Source organism: Netta rufina (assembly GCF_964035555.1).
Source record: "Netta rufina genome assembly, chromosome: 5".
NCBI lineage: Eukaryota > Metazoa > Chordata > Aves > Anseriformes > Anatidae > Netta > Netta rufina.
In genome coordinates, this window is record NC_140128.1 from 52,384,153 (window position 1) to 52,405,665 (window position 21,513).

Genomic DNA, 21,513 nt, shown 5'->3' on the forward strand with positions numbered 1-21,513 from the left:
GTGGAGTTCAAGCAAGGGGAAAAAAGGGTTTCGTAATAAGCAGGTTTCTCACCTTTAACTATTCCCCAGATTAGCGCCCTGCTCACTGGTGCCTGTGCAGGAGATGCTGTGCAGTGCCAGGCAGCCATGTCCCTGATCCGGAGGGGCTGTGATGGGGCAGTTCCCCCATTCACAGGACTGCCTGTGAGGTGAGAGCCTTATGGGGACACATGTGACCAGTGGTGCTGGCACGACCCCACGCAGGCTGCTGTGCTGCCTCCAGCCATATTTCCCTTTCCCCTTCCTCCCATCCTGCCCTGGCTGTCCCTCCCCACCAACCCACTGCTGTCCAGCGGACACAGCGGGGACAGGGGCTGCCAAGTTGGGTGCCCCTAGAGGATCTCCCACAGGGAGTCATGTACCCCCTGAAAGCCTCCACTCCCCACCCCACCACACACACAAGCCCATGGCCGACAGGGCCCCTCAGGCTGGCCCCTGCCTCAGTGCCGGTGCCAATGGAAGGCCCCATGCCAGTCCCCACCCTGGCTTCACCAGCAGCCTGACAACTTTAAGCCGTCAACATTTTGGCGGCCCCTCGTCATGCTTCAAACACACGCCTGGAAGCCAAAACAGGGGGAGGGCGGCCAGCGCCATCAGGCCTGCACCTGGGCAGGGGGGCCCCGGAGGAGAGCCAGGCTCCCCTGACATGCCCCTGGCGCAAGCAGGGCTGTGGGTGAGATCACCCGGCTTGTTTTCCTCCCTGCCACCCAAGGCAGGACCTCAGCCGAGGTCCCCGCGGGCAGGAGGCTTGCAGGAGGCTTGCTCATTAACCCACTGTGAGCCCTGCTGCGGCTTACGCCTTCTCACACCCCCACCCCGCAGCGTCCCCTGTGCTGCTCAGAGGCACCAATTAGCAAAACACGTTGCTAAACAGCCGATAGAGCAGCAGCAGTGGAGGAGGAGGAGGAGGCCAGGTAACTCCTCTGCCACCAGGGAACACCTGGCAGGCACGAGGGAAGGAACAAGCCTGGAAAAGCCTCGCAAAGGGGATTTCAGCTGCAGCCCAGGTTTCTCAGGAGCTGTTACCACACGCTTCTGGAAGCCTTGTCTTCTCTGCATGGCATTTTTTCTAGCCTGGCTTTGGCAGGGCACTCCTGCTGGACCCACCAGCCTGGAGAGGTGCTGGAAGCAGGACCCAGCTCCACAGCAGCCCTGGGAAGGGGAGCAGGGCCCAGAGGATGGCCCCATGTTCTGCGATGCTCAAGACACTTCTTGCCAACCTGACCAACATCGCCACCATCAGCCTCGGGTTTCTTTCAGTTTGTGGTTTCCTTCCCTCGCATGTGAAGGCATCACGATGGCTGTCTTGAGTCCTATAGTTAATATGGGTGCACGGGTCCATAATGGTACATTGTAAGTGAATGTCTCAGGGTAGACAGCAATAATAATTAGCTGTCATGATTTGAAAAAAGGATAATCCATGCCATTGAGTTAACAATCACTCACACCACACACATGGATTTAACTAATCTTAATTTGGAGAAAAATAACAATTCTAAATATATCAAATAGCCTATTTCATGGCAACCTGCGGCGGTGTTTATCTCTGGCTTCCAGCACATGCAAGTTATTTAGTTTCTCTCACTGGCAGTTTTACCATTCAAAAGCCTGAAATGAACATTCATGGAGCAGGGGTTGCAGTTAAATCCTGCCTCTGACAGGGAGCCTTTTTTCATGATGCACATCTAGTTCAAGTACATAATGCATGGAGCCCAGCATTGGCGGGATGAATGAGGAATTCAAATCAACCCCCTTCCCTTTCCTTGCACCGTCTTTGCAGAAATTAACTGCTCTGTGTTAATGAACTTCTGCTGCTGGTGTCATTATGTGTCTGTGAGGGTACACTGCCCAAAGCACAGAAAAGGGAGAAGATCTGGTAAAAGTGGTTCCTGACTAGCAGAGGACCCCTGCTCTGACAGTTTAGCTGCTCCTATACATTCTGCCAAAGTTATCTGAAACTATCCAATGTTAAAAACAAGACAATTGGTACTTTTTCTTTAATCTACACCATTTCACAGAGCCTGACTGAAGAAAAAAACTGGCAGCCAGCAAGCCCAGCAGGGCTGAAAGGAAGACAGGAGATACCAACAGTCAAAGGATAGCAGGAGGCACCTCTCAAGGTCCTTCTGGTCACCTGGTCATGCCCAAGATCTCATGAATATGAAAGCTAAAAAGAGGTACAAGATACATCTGTGGTCAAACATTTTCAGAATACCTGCCACTGGTGAAATGAAAGAAGCGGTGGCTGATAACTCCTAGCTAATTCATTGGCCTTGCTTTGTTTTGCTCTGCAACAATCTGGTACATCTGCTTGATACTATCACACCCTCTGTATGAGAGGCAGAACTGCTTTTCAAACAGGTCAGCCAATTTGAAAAAAAAAAAAAAAAAAAAAAAAGCCTTTACAGGACAAACTGCTCCTAAGCAAGTCACGTCCTCACAAGTGGCAGCTAACATACCTTACGGACAGTGGTAACTAAATGAAAGCGCCTTGAAAAGCTTGGATTTGCAAGTTACAAGTCCGGGAAAGATTACAGAGTTCATTATCAGAAGGTCTTTAAAAGCTGATTGCGGAGATAAAGTTGCTTTGTCTCTACTGAAATCTAGAAATGTCAGTTGGAGATTTGCATTGCATGCATGCAAATTCTTGCAGATTCCCGAGCTCTACCTGACTCCCTTTAAGCGGCACAAGGTCTGTTATGTGGTCAGGAGGGATTCAGTGACCAGAGAAAGCAGAGTTCCCAATAAATAAAGAAAGAAAAGCAAAAAGAAAGAGAGAAGGAAAGACCTCAAAACTCCAGAGCACTCTGAATTGGGGTTAATTCTTGGTGAGACACTGCATCCCAGCGTACCACATGAAGCACCCGCACGCCCAGAGGGGAGAAAGGTGCAAGGGGTAGAGCTGAGCTCAGCACCTGATGTACCCTCGCTACGCTCAGCTCTGGGAAGCTGTAACATTTTGTGGCTTAGTCACGCAGCAGAAGGCCGCACAAATCATTTTGACCAAATAAGAAGGTCTACAAAAATAACACAAGATCAAGGAGAGTAGCTGAAACCTATTTGAGGGCAGCAGTGGTGGCAGCATATTTCAGGGAGCTGGAGTGGCGAGTGGGTGATTTCTGGTTTCCCTCTTCAAATATAAAGACTCAATTATCTTTGAACAGCTTGCTTTACACATGAATTGACACATTTATTTTACAATAAATAACTGAAAGTTATCTATGTTTCCTTTACTGTTAATCTACACAAAGAAATAATAAACAGAGCTTGTCTACAAAAATGCAACTACTGCAGTCCTCAGAATTCAATTAAGCTAAAATAATTAATGCTTCCACCATATTAAATTACTTTATACATTTGAGCCACTGAAGTTTTTTCATTCTTTAATCTTTTTCGCCTTTTTATTTAATAAAAAAAAAAAAAAAAGTTATTTTCAAAGAGGGGGGGCTTGGCTAGGAGGGGGAAAAAGAGCATGATTTGCTGTTAAAATGTAATGGTCTCCTTTAGCTGACACAGCATGTAGAGTGTTTTGTGCCTTTGATTAAAATAACATTTTAAATGCTTTGAACAAACATATCTCCCCATACTTCTAAGGGATTATTTTACATATTTCTTGGTGGAATAAAGAAATTCATTCTTCCTGTCGCAGTACAGAAAGGCTAAGAATATCTTTCGTCACATATAAAGTAAAAATACTGTAGGCTGTTGCATTATTACCAAAAAAATAAAAAAATAAAGGGAGGGGGTGGCGGGGTGGGAGAAAGCTGCCTTAGAGATTAAGTTTCCCTTTTATGAAATCGTATTTAGTCTCTTTTTTTAACAAATCTAACAACAATGCTCTACAGCCGCTCACTGGGAAATACCTTTAATGTTAAATGCAGATTCTGATTTTCTTGGCTAATGCAGAAAGCCTTTCTATTGAAATATAAATAAGGGGTTTGGTATATCCCACTAAAGCCTTTCCAGTGAATGACTTCTGTGGGTTTTTCATGGCTACCCTCCATGGCTGTAATGTGAGGCTTTTATCCTACTATTGAAAACTATCCGCTGCTATTAAAAAAAAATATGGAAGGACACTGCACCTTTTTATCTCAGAGCTGGGCTCCTAATTGAGAAAGCATTATTACTGCACTATTTAGTGGATGTCCCTATCTCCATGTACTGCTGAGAAAATGCCAATCAAATGATAAACCCTTTTATTTTTCGCAATGCAAAATCTTTCCTACATATTTTCATTTGATATTCAGTTTAGTCTGAAAGAGATTAGGTGCTCCAGATTGGCTTTTAATTTTTTTTAATGCCTTTTCCACATATGAACATAACCTCCACCCTCTCCCCCAGCAAATATTCTGTATGGCAAAAGCACTGGTTATATTGATGCTGACCCTCAGAAGCTGGGATGGGACGGCACCCTCTGAGCTGAATGTAGCCATTGAAGTACTTTGTTATGGACTGAGCTTGGGCATGGGTTTGTAAAAGAGGAGATCTGGAGTACAACTGCAGTGTAGGTCTCCTGGAGTAACTTCACAAAGCACTGGGCACCCTCTGGAAGGGGCTGAGCACCGTCAGCTTGTGCTGTTGAGAGTGCTCAGCACCATTCAGGAGGCCTTCAGCAGACAGGAAGAGAAGCTCCTGAACACTTCTCTTCTGCTCCCATCAAACCTAGCCCTCAGAAAGCTGATACACCATGAGGGAGTCATCTCTGCCAGGAAATGAATTCAGAGCTTCAAAAGGATAGGGTAAGAACAGAGTCAGGTCTTACAGTAGGGATGCTTAAAATGCTACAACAGCAGCTGTCACTGCTATCGCCCCACAAAGCCACCATGTCAAGATGGTGACTACAATGCCACATGTCAAGATGGTGACTGCACCCTTACAGACTCCTGAAAAACAAGGTAGTCAATGGGTGGCATATGCCCTGTCTTAAAGGTCTGAAGGAGATCTGAAGACTGCAGCAGTTCAAAGCCTTCATGTTCACTTATATGATGGCCAAGCCCACCAAAGGTGCTGGGGAGTGACTCAGACACCTCCAGCGATAAAAGGGGGAAATGCTAAAGTTTTAATTGTAAAGATAGGAGCCTAGTACCAGTCTTGTGGGAATCCCTTCATGGGAACACCTCTACTACAGACAGGACTGTGGACTGTCAGATCTAATCCCGTAGGACAATTCCTAGAGAAATCATCTAGTGGCAGCAATGACAACTTGCCACTGGTCTTCTGTACGGGATGCAGCTGATTTGAACATAAAGGCCAGTTTGAGGGAAGATCCTGCTGTGTAACATGAAAAACACACTGACTAGCAGGGAGCACAGCCCTTCCTTTCACCATGGTGAGCAGCGTGCGCTGCGCTGCAGAGAGAAGAAACGCCCTGCACGCCGGAAGCTGCCCCACACCGCGCTCTGCAGAAGCCATTTCACAGCAGCTCGCCCAGGTGGATGCCAGCGCTTGCCTGCCCACCACTGAGCTGGGGGGGTCTGCTGAGTAAATGTTAACTGCACCACATCTGAGGGGGTTAGGAAAAAGAAATGCCTGCTATCTGCTCATCTGGGCCAGCTCATGTTCGTCCTCTCTTTCAAAAGCTCATTTTGAGTTTGTGTGTGAATGGAGGTGTCCCCCACCCAACTCCAGCCTTCTGCCGAGACCCAGGACAGGCAGCACAGTCAGTAATTCAGGTCAGGAAGCTGAAATCTACCCCAGCTGAAGTCAGTGGAAGTGGATTTTGCCACTGACTTCAGAAGGATTTTATCCTTCACAGTGGGTCTGCATGTTATGAAGTGTATCTGAACTGGATTGAACTGAGCATCTCACCAGAGTCCTCCACCGCTGCTACCTGCTTAAGGACGCTCCTGAAATGGCTTCTCTGCCCCCAAACTTCTGCTTTTTCTTATGTGTACACGCTGTCCCTTGGCTCTCCCAGGGGATCGAGAGTCCCCAGTCTGAGAGAACTGGCCCTGCACAGAGAGCTGTGCTGAACCAGACAAGGGGTGGGCAGCCCTGCTGAGCATCCCCCCCCATTGCCCCCCGTAGCCTCGAGGACCCTCCAGGCTGATGGCTCCTATAAAAACCTGTGACTGAAGCCTCCGTTTCATGGTTTCATGGCACTTTCTAGAGGGCTCTCGTTAAAAGATTACCTAGGCGGTTGATTGAGTGTAAAACATGCTGTACCTGCAATGTTCTCCTGCTTGGGGCAAATTCCTTTTGTAGGCGTGAGAAGACGGTCTTCTTCATCGGGTGTGACTTGGATCCCGATTTCCACTGGCTCTGACACTTTCCTGAGCTCGGCGCGTGAGGAGGGGGGAGGGCTGCTCTTATCCATGCTCTTTTCATAGCAGACACCACCAGTGCCATTGCACTGTTTTCTCTTGTGCTCTATAAAAACCAAGATGTCTCCCAGCGGGAAGTTCATCTGACACTGTCCACAGGTTAATAAGTCGGGGTCTGTCCCGCCTGCGGCGATGCTGATGCCACCCGGCTCTGCTATTGCCAGGCTCTCATCCTCGTCGGCGAGTGCCGGTTCCACATGGTCAGCCTCTGCTTTACGTGGACAAGGAGAAAGAGGGAGGAAAGGGACAAAGGGAGAAGAGAAAGAGATTGCTTTGAATGTTCACAGACTCTGAAGGATGCATCACAAGAGGCCCAGCCTCCCCCCGCACCCAAAAGAAGCCAAGCCTGATTAGATCTTTCTTTCATTTTTCAGCTTTTCCATTCTCCCAGAATGATTTCAATATATTTTGCAACCAAGCCTGCCTGAAACAAAATGGAAAGGCTGACCTGGCATAGCTTTCCTGACAGCTCCTTCCCACTGCTGCCAGCACTGTAAGGAGATCAGCAAAGAGCCGTTTTGCAAACGTTCAAGCCCCGAGTCACTTTCTGAAACAGTTTCTCTCTTTTTATCCCACCTTCTCATTCCCACTGCATCTCCCAGCCATCTGGCCAAGGCCCCATCCAGCAAATCTTATGCTCCCAAATCTCTCCTTTGATTTCAGAGAGAGGGGAAAAGCAGGGAGGGAAGTGCTCAAGTGCCCCAGGCAAGCAGGATCAGGCTCTGGTGGCACACAAAATTAGTGCCACCACCCTTTCCCCTTACAAAGATACCAGCAAGATTAAATATTCTCCCATCAGTACAAGATACAGTAAAGAGTAAGGTAAGAAGGATGCGGTATCATGAGAAGCTGAAGGGGTTCAAAAGTGTGTACAGTAGGAAAGAGAGTAAGGCACTTTTTAATGTACAGGAATATTGGCTGAGCCCAAAATCTTCCACTCATTTTCCTGATGCCAAATACCTCTGCAGTTGCTGTATAGGTTAATAAAAGTTTTTGGTATAAATCGTGCCTATGGACCGGATGGACTCCATACCATTAGCCCCAAAAGACCCTGAAAGCATTTCTGAGTGACCTGAATCAGTTTCTAAGGAATAAATAATTTCTCACGTTACAATTAATAAGGCACAGTGCATTTTTAATGGGTATTTTGAAGGTAATTGTTACATTATAAAATAATTGTGGATCACAATCTATTTCTGGGGCAAAACTTGGATTTTGTTTTATTTTCTCTTGTTCTGCTGTGTAACTGCCAAATGATACAAACCTTGGTCTTTACTTGGGCAAAATCTCCACTGACTTTTGCCTAAGGCTGTTTTGCCTCTGCAAGGACTATAGGATTTGGGCTGAACAAAACAGAGGAACTAACAGTATGTAAATCAGGGAGTGAGACCTCTAATCGTATCAGGATTAAAGGAATAGTAGGAGAAATGTTCTTTACTGGCCTGAGTGGATTGCTTACAGTTTTCCTGAGGAAAGGGAGTTACACAACTATCTCAGAGAAATGAGACTGAGATAAACAGATGTCATAATCCAGATCTGGATTTTCCTCCTGGCCGAAATCAAAAGGAGTTTTGTCCCGTTCTTCAGCAAATTGAAAAACAAAACACACACACACACACACACACACACAAAAAAAAAAGAGCTAGAAGGTGAAATGTATTACTTGGCAGCAAAAACTGGCTAAGCCTCGAAAAAGACAGTTTAGAAAAAGAATCGTCCCCGTTTTCCTCTTCCAGAATAAATAATTGATTAGTGTATCTACCAGCTGTATTACAAGTTGCATCAGAGCTCTCTAACAGCAAAATAGGGATCAGCAGCACCAGCAGCAGCAGGAAAAGGACTGATGCCCCAGAGAAGTGCCTGAGCACGACCCATCCCACTGGAGCAGACGATGGGCACAGAAAGGCTTTGGTTTCCTAACTCACCCCAAGGTTACCAAATACACAGCATAATACTAGTTCTGAAAACCAGTAATTACTTTTTTCCCCTTAATCTAAGTTTAAAAGGAGTTTGAAGACAATACTATGTAATTAATTCACCAATTTATATTATGAAAAGATGCCTCCTTGCCTCAGTGAAAATGCAACCATAACCCTGCGCTGAACAGGGACTGCCGGGAAGAGAGCGGATGTCTGTGAAGAGTGTGTCACAATGCAAAAGGTAATTATTTAGTGCTGCGGTTCCCTTTAATGATCTAACATTGAGCAATACTGTTTATATTGAAGAGAGCTTGCACCTTTAATTACCAATTACATATACATCATTTTAGAGCCAAAAGAAAAGGACTGTGAAAAGGGTCCTTTAGAAGTGTGCGCACTATTTCTAGGAAGAATTCCTATTAAGGGGGAGCAGAGTGTCAAAATATTAAAAAAAAACACATACACACAGGGACATACACACACACATATACAGACATGGGAGATGGGACAAAGAGCTGGAAAAGACAACATGAAAACAGGAACTGAACCAAGGGTCGGAAGAAGAAAAGGTTGCAGAGGAGGAAAATGCTCGTTACGAGTTTCACGTAACAATCCTGTAAAGCTTTCAGATTAAAGTCTGTCTCTCAAATTACAAAGGCAGAATTCTGGCATATATATAACAAATAAAAAGAAAAGAACAGGTCTCAACTTTATTATCTTTTTTGATGTGAGGATTTTTTTTTCTTTCCCTGTGATTTGAATTGCGCTCTTCAGAAAACGTAGCAAAAGTGCTGCATTTGATAAGGGTTCTGACCATGCGTCTCTGGAAACATGAAGGAGGTTTTAGCAGCTAAACTGTTGAGAATTCTTTCCTTTCAGCTCTACAGTTCATTTGAATATTAGTTAAATCCACATATGCCTATTCACTTACACTCTCTCACTCTCTCTTTCCAAGGACTCTGCAATGGCACTTTTTTAAAATAACATCTGGTATTCCTTCATATTTTGGCAGTCACCACATTACCGAAAATCAGCTTTTCGTTTTCTTGGTACGCTGAGCCCTCATGATCAGTAGTAATTGGGTTTCAAACTCTAAAAAGGTTTTTTTTACTTGACTCTATTTCTGATTTTAGCTTAATAAATCATCAAGCAGGAAACCAGTCATATACCCAACAATGCAGAAGCTATATTACAATCCCTTTTTCAGGACATGGAAAACAGACATAAAGGAATGAAAAACAAAATACTGAATAGATCTTCAAATGCATTTTATCCATGTCAATTTGCATTTTTTTTAAACTTGGAATTAAAAAAAAAAAAAAAAAAAAAAAGGAAAAGAAAAGAAAAGGCTTCCTATTGACAACTCAATTAAGCCATTAAAAACCTACATTCAAGTAACATTACAGGAGAGATTTAAAACCCACAAAGGAAAAGAGAAAAAAGCCTGGAAGTCCAGCCCATAACGCATCGGGTCACGCCTAGTTAATACAACAGCCAAGATCTTATGTTGTTTAAGGAGTCCTTTAATACCAATAGGGCAATTTAGGCCAGTCTCAATCTAAAGTTCTGACTCCACTTGTGTCTGTGGGTTTCAAATGCGTCGCTTCACATTATTTGAATTTAACTCTGTGGTTTTATTTCTGTTTCTTGGTAGCTGGGTTTGGGGGAAGGAGGGTGTTTCCTCCTGAGTATTTATCTAAAATTATTATTTTATTTTTTTTAAGAAGGAAAAATCAAGCCAAACAAAAAAGGAGAATGGAAAACATCTCCTCTGTCTTACGTGGGAAAAGGTAAAAAAAAAAAAATGCAAACAATCTATTTCCAGCCAGGACTCATGCCCTGGTTCTCCCAGGTGTGTTGAGGTGTGCCCAGCATTTTCGCTGCACCCAGAGACTCCTCAAAACAGCCCTGCACCACCTTCTGAGGAAGCACAGTGAGTCGGGGATGGGTGATCTATGGGGACATCAGTGACACTGCTGTCATTCGATGGCTTCATAAAATTAATGCAGCTGGACAAGCTAAATCATTTTCTTTGCAAGGCATTACACTTGCTGCTGGACAGCTTCAATGCTCTTAGAAGCATCTCAAAGCTCTCTGGCTGCCTACAGTGCAGTGGACAATTTTCCTAATTCCACAAAGGCACTGTCGCAAAACCACCAGCACTCTTCTTTCTGCGTGGTGACATCATTACACCATATGCGCCCCATGCAAACAATACTCTTATGCCCAATATTAAAGCAAATGCACATGCTAAGTACTTTCTGCTTGTCAAATGTCTCAAAATCATGCCCATTAATAGTAGAAAAGTCTGTTACTCAAAATCATCTCAAAGGCCTCAAAAGACAAGACTGTAGACGCTTGTCTGTGGGCTTTGGATGAGGCGGGGTTCTGATACTGGTGATTTATTTTCTTGTGCTTTTATTGCACTGATGAATGAAAGGTGCAAAGGAATCAAAAAGTTGTCCACCTATTCTCTTTCTTATTTTTCCACTCCCACAGTGTCAAAGGGAGGCAGAGAAAGGAGGAAGAGGGAGTACTTTGGCACAGGACTGAAGCGTTGCGCGTTGAACTTCCTTGCCGCCTCCTGTTTCAGCAGCGGGGTCACAAATCGATGCTGGGGGGGTCAGGGAAGAGCTGCAGGTGCTCTGCCTACCCTGCCACTACCTTAGCCCATGCTGAGCCCAGGGTAACCCTCAGGACAAGCTGGGGCTGCCCAAATTGTCACACCCAGACCAGGGAAGCCACTTGCCTGCATGCCCTGGCATGAGGGGCCCGGCCCCACTCCCTGCACACAGCCACCACTGCCTTGGAGGCACAGCCAGGAGCTCAGCCCAGTTCAGGAGTGAGCACAAATAAGTGACTTGCTTGTCAGGGTGTTGCCCAAAGCAGGCCTGAAAACGATGTCCCTTCCATCAACACCCACATGTCACATTTACTGTAACATCAACATACTTAGCGGAAATAGCTCGGATCGCGTGCACTCGAGCTGGGTTATTGCAGCAATCGGTGTTAGGATCCTTGCTGCACAAAGCCCATGGCCACTCAAAGCATGCTGTGCAGCTCCTCGCCCTCGAAGTTTATCAGTAACCTGCTCCCGGTTCCCCCCTGCAGCCGCAAGGTGCGGGGTTTAGTTTGTGCCCTCATGTTGCATCAGCATCGCACTCGGTGGTCCGAGGCACTGCTTGTCTGCCATCCGTTTTTAATTGTTCTGAGGACTGAGCAGCAATTATTGGTACAGTGTTTAATAAATAAATAAATAAATAAATAAGTGTGAGGCAGAGTTGACCAAAAGAGGCAACGTGATGGGGAAGCCCCAGAAACGGACGGGCCGGCAGCTCTGCGCTACTTTTCAAGTGCGTCTCAGGGCGCAATGCAAAGCGCACAAAAGGCGGCTCGAGTTGCGGCGGGTCTGTGCCGTGCCGTGCCGTGCCGTGCCGTGTCGAGCCGTGCCGAGCCGTGCCGAGCCGTGCCGGAGAGCTGTGCCATGCCGGGCAGCCATGCCGTGCCGAGGAGCCGTGCCGTGCCAGAGCGCAGCGCAGCGCGGCGAGGAGTGGCCGGGGGGCACCTGCCCGCGGCAGGCGAGATCCCAGCAGCTTGGGGGAAGGCCATGGGGGGCGTCCCGCAAACCCCGCACGGCGGCGAGGTGCTGGACACCCCCGCAGTGCCCAGCTCGGCCGCCTCCCGCAGAAGTGGCCCCAGGCTCTCGGAAAGCCGCACAAACCCCCGTCCGCACCTGAGACGGAGAAAGTCCGGCCGCGGGCGTAAAGAGCCGGGCAGGACCTCGGGGACTGGGAAAAACAAGGCACGGCAACCTCGCAGAACCCAAACGGAACAAAAGCCAAGAATATCCAAGGATCTGCTTGGATCTCAAGCACTCGTCAGATGTTATTTCACCAGGAACTATGCACAGTGTTAAAGAAGGGAGTGGCGTGTCTCCCCTTAAGTAAACTGTACGTTCATAAAAAAATATTTACTGCTTTTGAGAGCGTAAAATGCATAGGCTCTTCTATAGACTGCAGAAGCTGTAAATCTCCGCAGATAAAATGGAATGTGATGATGGGATATAAAAGCATGCTTTGTTCCCAAGTGAATAGATTTGTTTTATTTAAAACTAAACGACAACCAAGGAGAGAAAGGAGTGCTCGGTGCCACAAAAGCAGAAGGAGCGGTATTTTGGTACAGGCTTTTAACTGGCTTAGAAAAGGAGATTTGAAGCACGGATTCTTACCCAAAGATTTAAAAGGCATGATCAAAATTAAGTAATTAGTTTTGAACGCATATTAAACACACGACAACTCTGTTCTTTTTTATAAATATCGGTCTCAAAAGAGACTGCTCCTCAATTGTGTATGGAACACTGTTGCTCATATACAATTTTCTTAAGCCTTTTTTTTGCTCTCATTGAAGCATATTCATTATAACATTCAGCGAATTTATGGCTTATTCCAGTGGCTTAGTAAAAGGGGTCATAAAAAAGTTAAGTAAACCAGTGTTTTTTTCCTTTCCCTTAAGTTTGGATTCCTTTTTTATACTGTGCTGTCTAGTGCTTAGTCTTTGGAAAGTACCTTGGGCATATCCAGCACACACACAAATTATCAACTGCTCCAGGAAAAAAAAAAAAAAAAAAAAAAAAAGGGAATTTCTTGCACTGAGGCAACTACACAAAAGACTTGCATATGTCAAAAATACAGAACTAAGTCCCTGTGAATGCTGCACCATTAATCAAATCCCCGATCTGGTGTCACTTTTGCCAGTAAAATGATGATATTCTTCTAACCCTCTTCTACTGGCGCGTGCCTGCAACGCATGAAGTGTGTCCCTCTGCTTTAATTTGTTTTCGAATAGCCTGCTTTAGGCATTTTTTATATATTCCTTGAGAAGAAAAAAAAAGGAGGGGGGGGGAAGCTGCTACTTAAAGCTTCAGCAAAGGTCTACAGTATCGAGCAGGCAACAGCTTTTCAGGAGCTAGAGCAGCAGGCAAATTTAACTGATGTTCAGGAGCTGAACACACAACTGCCTTTGAGGCTTGCAGTCGTGGGTGCAGAGGAACGGTGTGCAGCCTGCCCAGATACAATTTAAGAAAGTAAATAAACACAAAAGAGGAAGGTGCTGTAGTAGGAGCAGCTGAATGAATCACACATTTATCAATGTGCACTGTTATTGATGCCTTTTCCCTCCCTCATTAGAAAGACACATATATATAAATCTATCTACAGCCAATGCTGATACTTCACCAAGTGCTTTTACGGCATCACTAACTTTAAAGCAGGCGGTAAGCCCAGCCACCGTTTATTTTTCCACACGCTTTCTCTTGAGGCTACCAAGACCAAATGTTACCGACATCTGCAACGCGGTGCATGGAGCAGCCCTGAAGAAACCGCTGCCCCACTGAACAGCAACCAAGAGGAGGAAATGCTCAGGCAAGGAGGCGAAGAGCCATTTTGGTGCAGTGTGTCTCCACGGAGAGACTTTGCTGATGGGCTTCAGCTTTTGCGAGCGGGACGGGTGGGAGGCAGAGGGAAGAAGGGGAGCGTGTGCGTGCATGTGCGTGTGCGTGCGCCGGGGGCAGAGGCACTAGGGAGAAGGAGAGCAGGGTTCTTGTTCCTCTTAGAAAAAGTTAGTAGTTGTGGAATAGACACGAAGCAGCAATCAGCAAAGTTTGAGGAGTCTGGGGAGGGGAGAAAAGCAAGTTTTCCCTATAGCTGGGGAACGTTTGCCTCACCAGAGGCCGAGGCACCGTGCTCTTCATGTTACAGGTCTGTCAAATGAGCTGGCTGCTGTGTATATGCTTCCAACGAGCTTGATTCAAACACTAAATGAAGTAGAGAAATCATCAGATAAATTGCTGGCCCCCTCTACCCAAGAGTGAAAGGTTTTTTTACAGTTGGCGACAGCCCTGATCTTTCATCTGACCTAATTTATTTCTCTTTCAGGTTAGAAGAAAGCGCGCTTTCCTGTCTTGGGATAACCTTCATCCCCATATTGAGCCCTAAAAATAAAAATACGCTTATGATATGTTAACAATACCACGATTTGATGACTTTCTCATACTGGGTGAAGTAAACCTTCTACCCTGACATCCAGCGATCAAAGCTTCCCATGCGTACGCCGCAAAATTATATGTTTGGGCAAGAAAGCGTCCCGCTAAAGTCCGTCTATGGCGGGCAATCAGACAAGCGGAGAAGAGCACAAGCTCAGTGGAGCAGCCTGCAAGCTGCAACTTCTACATGACATACGTGGATTTGTGTTTATTTCTTCAGGAAAGAAATGCTTATTTTCTTTTGCAGGAGCTGCAGGGTTTTTTGTTATAAGGACCTGAGAGGATCAAAGTACGGTGAACTATCCAACAGCAGATCCTCTCGGCAGGGGCACATGTGGCTTTCTGGCATGTAAGCAACCCCAAATGGTGAGTGCATGTGTCCACCTTATTGCCGCGCACACCTTCTCCCAGGACCCCAGCTCTCTTTCTCTCGGTGTTCACGTCCGCTGAAACAAGCAAGCACATCTACATGGGCTTCCCCCAGACGCACGGAGACTCGCTCGTGTTCAAGTATCATTACCCCGATCGCTATCTGACAACAAATTGAGAATTTAAACACTGTACGCTGGCAATAAAAAGCATTGTTAAAAACTAATTTTAATTAAAAACTCCTGTCCGCCCGAGTCAATTAATCAGCCGCGCTTTAGCTAAAAATAGATCTGCCTCGCTCGCAGCCCCCCTCTCAGCTAGCGCTCTATAGATCTTCGCATGAAAATCGATACTACAACTTTACACTGCAAACATTTTGCAGCGCCGTGAAGTGCCTGAGCTCCGGCTGCTATTTCCCAGGGCTGAGCATCCCGCGCAGCAGCGGCGGCGGCGGGGCCGGCGCCGTCCCCGCATCAGACGGGCTGCGAGCTCCCCCTAGTCGTCAGCAGCCGCCACTTGCGGCCGGGGCACCAGGCAGCCCTGCGAGGCAACTGCGAGCCAGCAAAGTTTATTTTGGAAAGTCTTTTCTATCAACAAACAGCGCGGAGAGCAAAGCGATCGAGATAGGAAACGGGGAAGGGAAGTCGGCGAGCTGTGCGAAGCGTTTGGTTGACCGAAAAGGTTTGCGAGCTCGGCCCGAGGAAGACTTGCCGAGGAGGTGTCAACCGAAGTCGGTAACTGATATCAATAATTTGTACTTGTATGAGCACACACTCCTCTAAGTCATAATTATTGTCATATATGCCACAAGACAACCCTTTGTTCTGCGGAGGAGCATCCATTCTGCACAAGGCAAGGGCTCCAACCGTTCCTGCTTGAAGGTTGTAAAAGCTTTGCGACTTTATTTCTCAATATTTAAATAAGCCTGACAAAATATGCTCTGCATCTGCCGACCAGCGAAAAAATGCAAAATGATTTCTCACCCGCTGTACATCTATTTAAGCCACTGAGCACATCAAGCAAAAAGGACAAAACAATCAGGATCCACAATCTAGTTACTCCGCATCAGTTTTTCAAAAATATTTTTAAACACCTGAAACTATGAAAATATGCCAGTATTTTTTTCATCTTACATGTCAAATATAAATATATCCAAATGAAAAGCAACCTGGAAATCAACCGCACGCAACCTCTTTTTTTTTTTTTTTTTTTCCTGTCCTATTTAAAGCCGACACATGTAATGTCTTTCAAAAACGCGTTAGGCTTTTCTGTGCACAACTGTGCGGGTATTATGAAAAAGTCAGCCATCTCCAAAATAATTTCCTCTCTAAATCTTCAGTCACAGCTTATGTTCTCTTTGCATGAGAGTTAATTACATTGGTGTGGGTTTTTTCTGTGAAAAAAAGTGTATTAATTGCACTGAATCTAAATGCATTTTAAGAGAAGCTCCTTGAAGCAATCTGCAAAACTTTGACATGCAAAAAATCCTAGTGTTTTTCATTATTATTTCTAATGACTACGTACAAATACAAAATGGTATAGGAAATTATTACTCTTCCTAGGGAACCTGTTGACCAGGTATTGAAGAGCCTTCTTGGGAAACCTGGCTCTCCACCTCCAGGTGGAAATCATTGTATGATTTCACTGTGCCTTTCCCTCCCAGCCTTTGCTGCTGCCCTACAGAAACGTTCTTGCTTTGCCGCCTTCTGCAAAACTGCTATCAGTGAGCTTTTCACATGCTCTCATTTTTCGCATTTCCTTCAAATGCAAAATGCAGGGCTAGTCTGAAAGCAGATTTCTCAAGTTAAAAAAAGAAGATCTTAAGCTGGAAAATCAGCAATTTGAATCAAACCAAACTAACGTTTCTTTGCACAGAGCAGCTCTACAGCTCAGTTTCCTCTTTCTCTACCTAATTGCCTCTTTTGCTTTGTCCACCCATTTAAGTGAGCTCAGCTACCAAGTTTGTTCTGTCCACCATCACTGAGGAGAGGTCCAGAGCTGCTCTTTTCTCCCACGTGTGTCTCCCCTTTTTGTGCTGCACATGCATCTATTACAAGGCTGCCTGGGCAAGCCTGGCAAGGACAAACAGGCCACTCAGTTTTGCAGCCTTAAAGACCACTGTGCAAATGAGACACTGAAACTCTGGAGCACGGCTACGTTGCAGCCTCTCTGCTTTTTGTGTTTGTTTGTTTGTCTTACACTCAGGATCTAAACGTTTCTCTGAATACCAAGAGCATGAAACCCAATAAACTCCAGCTGAGCGGTGTCAGAAAACCCTTCTCTTTCTCTCTCTCCTCATCTCTCTCCCTATCTCTCTTTCTTTGCCTGGCACAGACCTCCAATCCATCCTGAGATGCAACTCTCCTGACAGATGCCAAAGAGGGAGAGGGGAAAAAAAAAAAAAAAAAAAAAAAAAAGCCCAAGCTAAACATGACATAAATGCTAGATTTCAGGAAACAGCACCAATTCATCCCGGCTTTGGGGGCTTGGCTTGGGGCTGGGTTTATTTTGTTGCAAGTGTTTTGGTTTCCTATTCCGCTGCCTGCTACTTTCCCAACTCCCCCTCGCAGAGGCCGGTCTGCTGGCTGCTTTGCCCCCACGAATGACACCTTCCCGAGAAGTGCGGGGATGGCAAGCCCCCCTCCTGCACGCCTGCAGCTGAGGCTCAGCGCCTGTGCGCTAAAATGCCTGCACTTCCTGCTCCCCCCAGCCCCAACCCCAGCCCCAGCCGCAGCCCCCCCGGCTCCCATCCCCTCCTCCCCTGGATACCTTCATTTTTTTCTGCCACTGTTCAGTATGCAGCCTGATTTCTCCGCCAGCTTCCTCAGGATGGAGAGATAGATAAATACAAGAGGGGAGGGAGGGAAGCTGCGTACCGCTCTGCTCTCCATTCCTCCCCAGCCTCCCCGCTAAACCCATTGTACACGCAGCTCCTCAGCACCTTTTAATGCTCTCCTGCCTCATTATTTACTTTCAAGTAAAGCGATCGGAAAAGGAGATCAAATTGGAAGAACAAACCTACCTGGCTCTCTCCTCCACCCCACCTCCCCCCCCCCAGCAGAAACAGCAGCAAGAAAAGAAATGTTTCACCCCTTGAAACAAATTCAGACGTGCGCAACAAACCAGATTTTCCGCACACCCCCCTTTCAACACCCCACATCTCCTCACAACTGAGACAGAAAAGAAGTAGGAGAAATTGCACAGGGTGATTTAGAGAGGGTTCAGGTTGTTGATGCGTTTTCTTAAAAAATAAGAAATTGGGGGGGGGGGGGGGGGGGGGAGCACCAAGAAAAAGGGAAACGCGTTTTCTGAACCGGATGATTAAAAACAAAAATGCAATTAATGAAGAGGGAGTGTGTGTGGGGGGAATCCACCTTTTATGGTGATGCAAATCTGGCTCCCAAATAACAATGAATTAAAAACAAACCCCCCAGAAAGAGAGCTGAATACCAGATGCATCTTCATTTGTGTTCCAGTGTTCCACCAGCTGATGGGCTCGGGGGGGGGGGGGGGGGGAAGGGGGGAGGAGGAACGGGTTAAAAAAATAAAGGAGCACAACAAAAAAAAAAAAAAAAAAAAAGAAAGACAGAAAGAGCGAAAGAAATTGAAATTTCGGGACTCGCAACGTTTCCCCAAAACCCTCACCTACGAAAACAAACAAACAAAAAATCTTCCGGGAAGTGGAAAAATTATATAGGTATATATACATCGGTTCGCGAGGAAATCTTACAAACAGAAATTTATCACCGGTAACAAAGAAAGAGAGGAGCTCGCAAGCACCAAATGCTCCTGGCAGATGGCTCCTATTCTTGGCTTTCAGGGGAGGGGAGAGAAGCCGGGGGAATATTTTATTTATTTATTTAAATTCTTTAAAATCGGAACATAAATATTCGGATCCGCCGCGGCTCAGGCTCAGCCCGGGGCTGGCTCCGTGCCGCGCCGCCGCCCCCCCCGCAGCACAGCAACTTGCGGACACGTCGGGGGGGGGGGGGGGGGGTCCGGCCGGCCTCCCCGGTGGGGTGCGGGGCCTCAAACCGGCCTCCGCTCCCCCCAACAACCTCCCCAAGGCTTGCTCTGCTTTCCTAACACCCCCCACCTCGAGCGGGGTCCGATGCTTTCGGGGGGAAATGCAGGACTCCCCCTTCCCCGGTTGTCCCCGCGGCCCAGTGGCGGAGGAGCAGCGGGGAATGCTGGGGGGTCCTCAGCCGAAGCCCCCCCTTCAGCCGTGGAAGAGGCCCCGGGAGCTCAGAGAGGGGTGCCCGGTTTTGGGGAGACCTGCCCCGGCTCTGCCTGCAGCGCCGCCCCGCTCGCCCCTCTGTAGGGTGTAGGGTGGGAGCGGGGAGGAGAGGGGGGATGCTGGGGGGGGGGGGGGGGGGGGGGGGGGGGGGGGGCGGGGGGTCTCCTTTCCTTCCTCCGATTTATCTTTTTTTTTTTCTTTTGGGGGGGGGGAGGGTGGTGATGTGTGTTTGCATTTCACAATGGGAGCTTCGGCAAAGTGCAGCCCCCGCTGCTGCCCCGCCGCCCGGCCCGCGTTTCATGCCCGCTCCGCCGCCTCGGCTCTCCTCTCTGCACCCCCCCTCCGCTCCCCAGCAGGCACCCCCGCCTTCCACCGGCTCCTCTGCACCCCCTGCCCTGCCTCTAGCCCCAGCCGAGCCCGTCGTGCCTCCCCCCGCCTTTTGCAGGACGGGGACCCCCCCTCCACTGCACCTGGGGCTGCATCCTGCCCATCTACCTGCCCCGCACCGGGGGGCTCGGCGCCTGCCTCTCGGCCGGCCCACCGCCTCCATGTGCTTCCATCAAATCCCCCGGCCTCTCCTCTTCCCCCCACACCCCTCCCCGGCCCCGCTGCCCACCTTGATCCTCCCCGAACCCCCCCCCCCCGCATCCCTCGCCACCCCCCCCCCCCACCAGCCCCGGCTGTCACGCCGATGCCAGGCTCCCGGCCAACTTTTCCCAGCGCTCCGCTTTGCAACCCCGGTGCGGGGAGCGAGGAGCGGGGCCGGGGGCGAGCTGCGGAGCCCCTACGGCCCGGTACGGCCCGGCACGGCCCGGCACGGCCCCGTGTCCCCTCGGGGGGAGCCCCCGCCGCCCCCCGCCGGCAGCGCCTTTCCCCCGCTCCGCTCGGCACCGCTCGGCGCTGCCACCCGCCCGCCTCACCTCCGCACCGCTGCAAACGCACGGCAAAACTTCGGGCTTCTCCCCCCCCTCCACCCCAGCCCATCCCCCCTAGCCGCACACCCCCTCCCCTCTTTAATTCCTTCTCCTCTCCCTCTCTCTGAAGTCATTTACTAGCTTTGGTTTCTCCTGGAGCCCCCCCCTATCCCCCCCCCCCCCCCAAGCCCGCTTCCTCCCCTTCCCTAATTTTGCTCCTTGATTTCGGCTCGATCTGGTTCCAAGTTCAAACTTACGTGTGATAATCTCTCTTTGTGACAAGTGCTGCGGGTTTCCCTGCTTGCGACGGGACATTGCCCTGGCATTTACACTGGCATCGCCTGGAGAGCTGCACTGGTCTGGGGGGATGTGTTGGGGGCCGATCCTCCTCCTCTTTTTTTTTCCTCTTTCTTCTTCTTCTTCTTTACCGAGTTCTTCTTCTTTCAAAAAAATAAAAATTAAAAGAAAAAAAAAATAACACCTCCTTTTTGTCGCTGCTGTGGTGCACTGGATGGGATCTCCTCTCAATTAAAAATCATCATCATCAGGAAAAGCTTTCTCGCTCTTTTTTCCTCTCTCTTTCACACACTGTCTTTTCTCCACCGCTTCTGCCACTTGGACTTCCAAATCTCTTCTTGAACTTAGGAGGATATGCACCGCCAGTGACACTTTTCTCTTTCCCTCTTTCCAGAGTGCTTGGCAAATTGGCTAGTGCGCTTTTCACCAGGAGGGTTAAAAAAAAAAAAAAAAAAAAAGAGAGAAAAAAAAAAGAAAAAAAAAAAGGAAAAAAAAAAAAAGAAAAAAAAAGAAAAAGAAAAAAAAAAAAAAGAAAAAAAAAGAAAAAAAAAAGAAAAAAGCAGGAATGTTAAAAAAAAAAAAAAAGTACTTGAATTGGGATTGCCCACACAAAAAAAAAAAAAATGCCAAAAAAAAATGTTTTCAGAGATTGACCCTTGCAGGGTAGATATATAGAGAGATTTTTTTTGAAAAGGGGTAGCCAAAACTGTGTCTCCTCTTTCCCAGCTCAAGTGGCACTGCTTTGCCCTGGTGCTTTTGGATTGCCAGTGCTCCTGCACCACTTTGCACTCTTCCCCCCTCGCCTGGCACTGGGACTGGAAGGAAGGAAGCCCCCAGTGCAGCTGGGCTGGTGCTGGCTATTACTATTATATATTGCAATGTGAAGATGCGGAGTCCTGGTTCTCTGGGAGCGCTCTGTCTCTCTATGGCTGGGGCTGCCTCTGTACAATGGGATAAATTCAAGTTCAAGTGCGGACGTGACGTTTAATCTGCACTAGAGACAAAAAGACCCAGAGAGTAGGAGCACTGGGGGCGACTAGCGGTGGCTTTTTAACATTGTACCCTGCAAGAGAACAAGAAACGCCACTCGCACACACACACACGCACACACACTCGCACACGCGCTCGCACACACTCGCGCACAAACTAAAGCACATGCACGGAGCGGGGAGCAGCTCCGGGCTTTGTGCGCTTGCTGCTTTCTCGCCTAAGCGGAGGGAAAGGGGAAAGGGGGGGAGGGAGAGCAGAAAGCCGCATCCTTCCCGCACGGCCAAACTTCCCCGAGCCCGGGGGGGGCTCGGCCGGGGGCGGCCCGGGGCGGGGGCGGCTGCCGGGGGCCGGCGGCCGAGGGATGGAGGCGCGGAGGGGAGGATGC

The 21,513-nt window shown here is 48.0% G+C and overlaps 1 protein-coding gene across 4 annotated transcripts in view; it reads right to left on the bottom strand.

The window, feature by feature from the left end:
• Positions 1 to 20,156, bottom strand: part of BCL11B (BCL11 transcription factor B) — a gene marked incomplete at both ends in the record, with an annotated part of 90,202 nt that extends 70,046 nt beyond the window's left edge. For 2 of the 4 annotated variants that reach the window (XM_084288212.1, XM_084288210.1), the window contains 2 exons: positions 6,205 to 6,570; positions 20,099 to 20,156. In XM_084288212.1, coding sequence (XP_084144338.1) covers positions 6,205 to 6,570; positions 20,099 to 20,156 — 424 coding nt within the window. Of the gene's footprint in view, positions 1 to 6,204; positions 6,574 to 20,098 lie in introns of all 4 variants that reach the window. The other 2 variants (XM_084288211.1, XM_084288209.1) reach the window with 1 other exon arrangement.
• Positions 20,157 to 21,513: the final 1,357 nt, after the last annotated feature.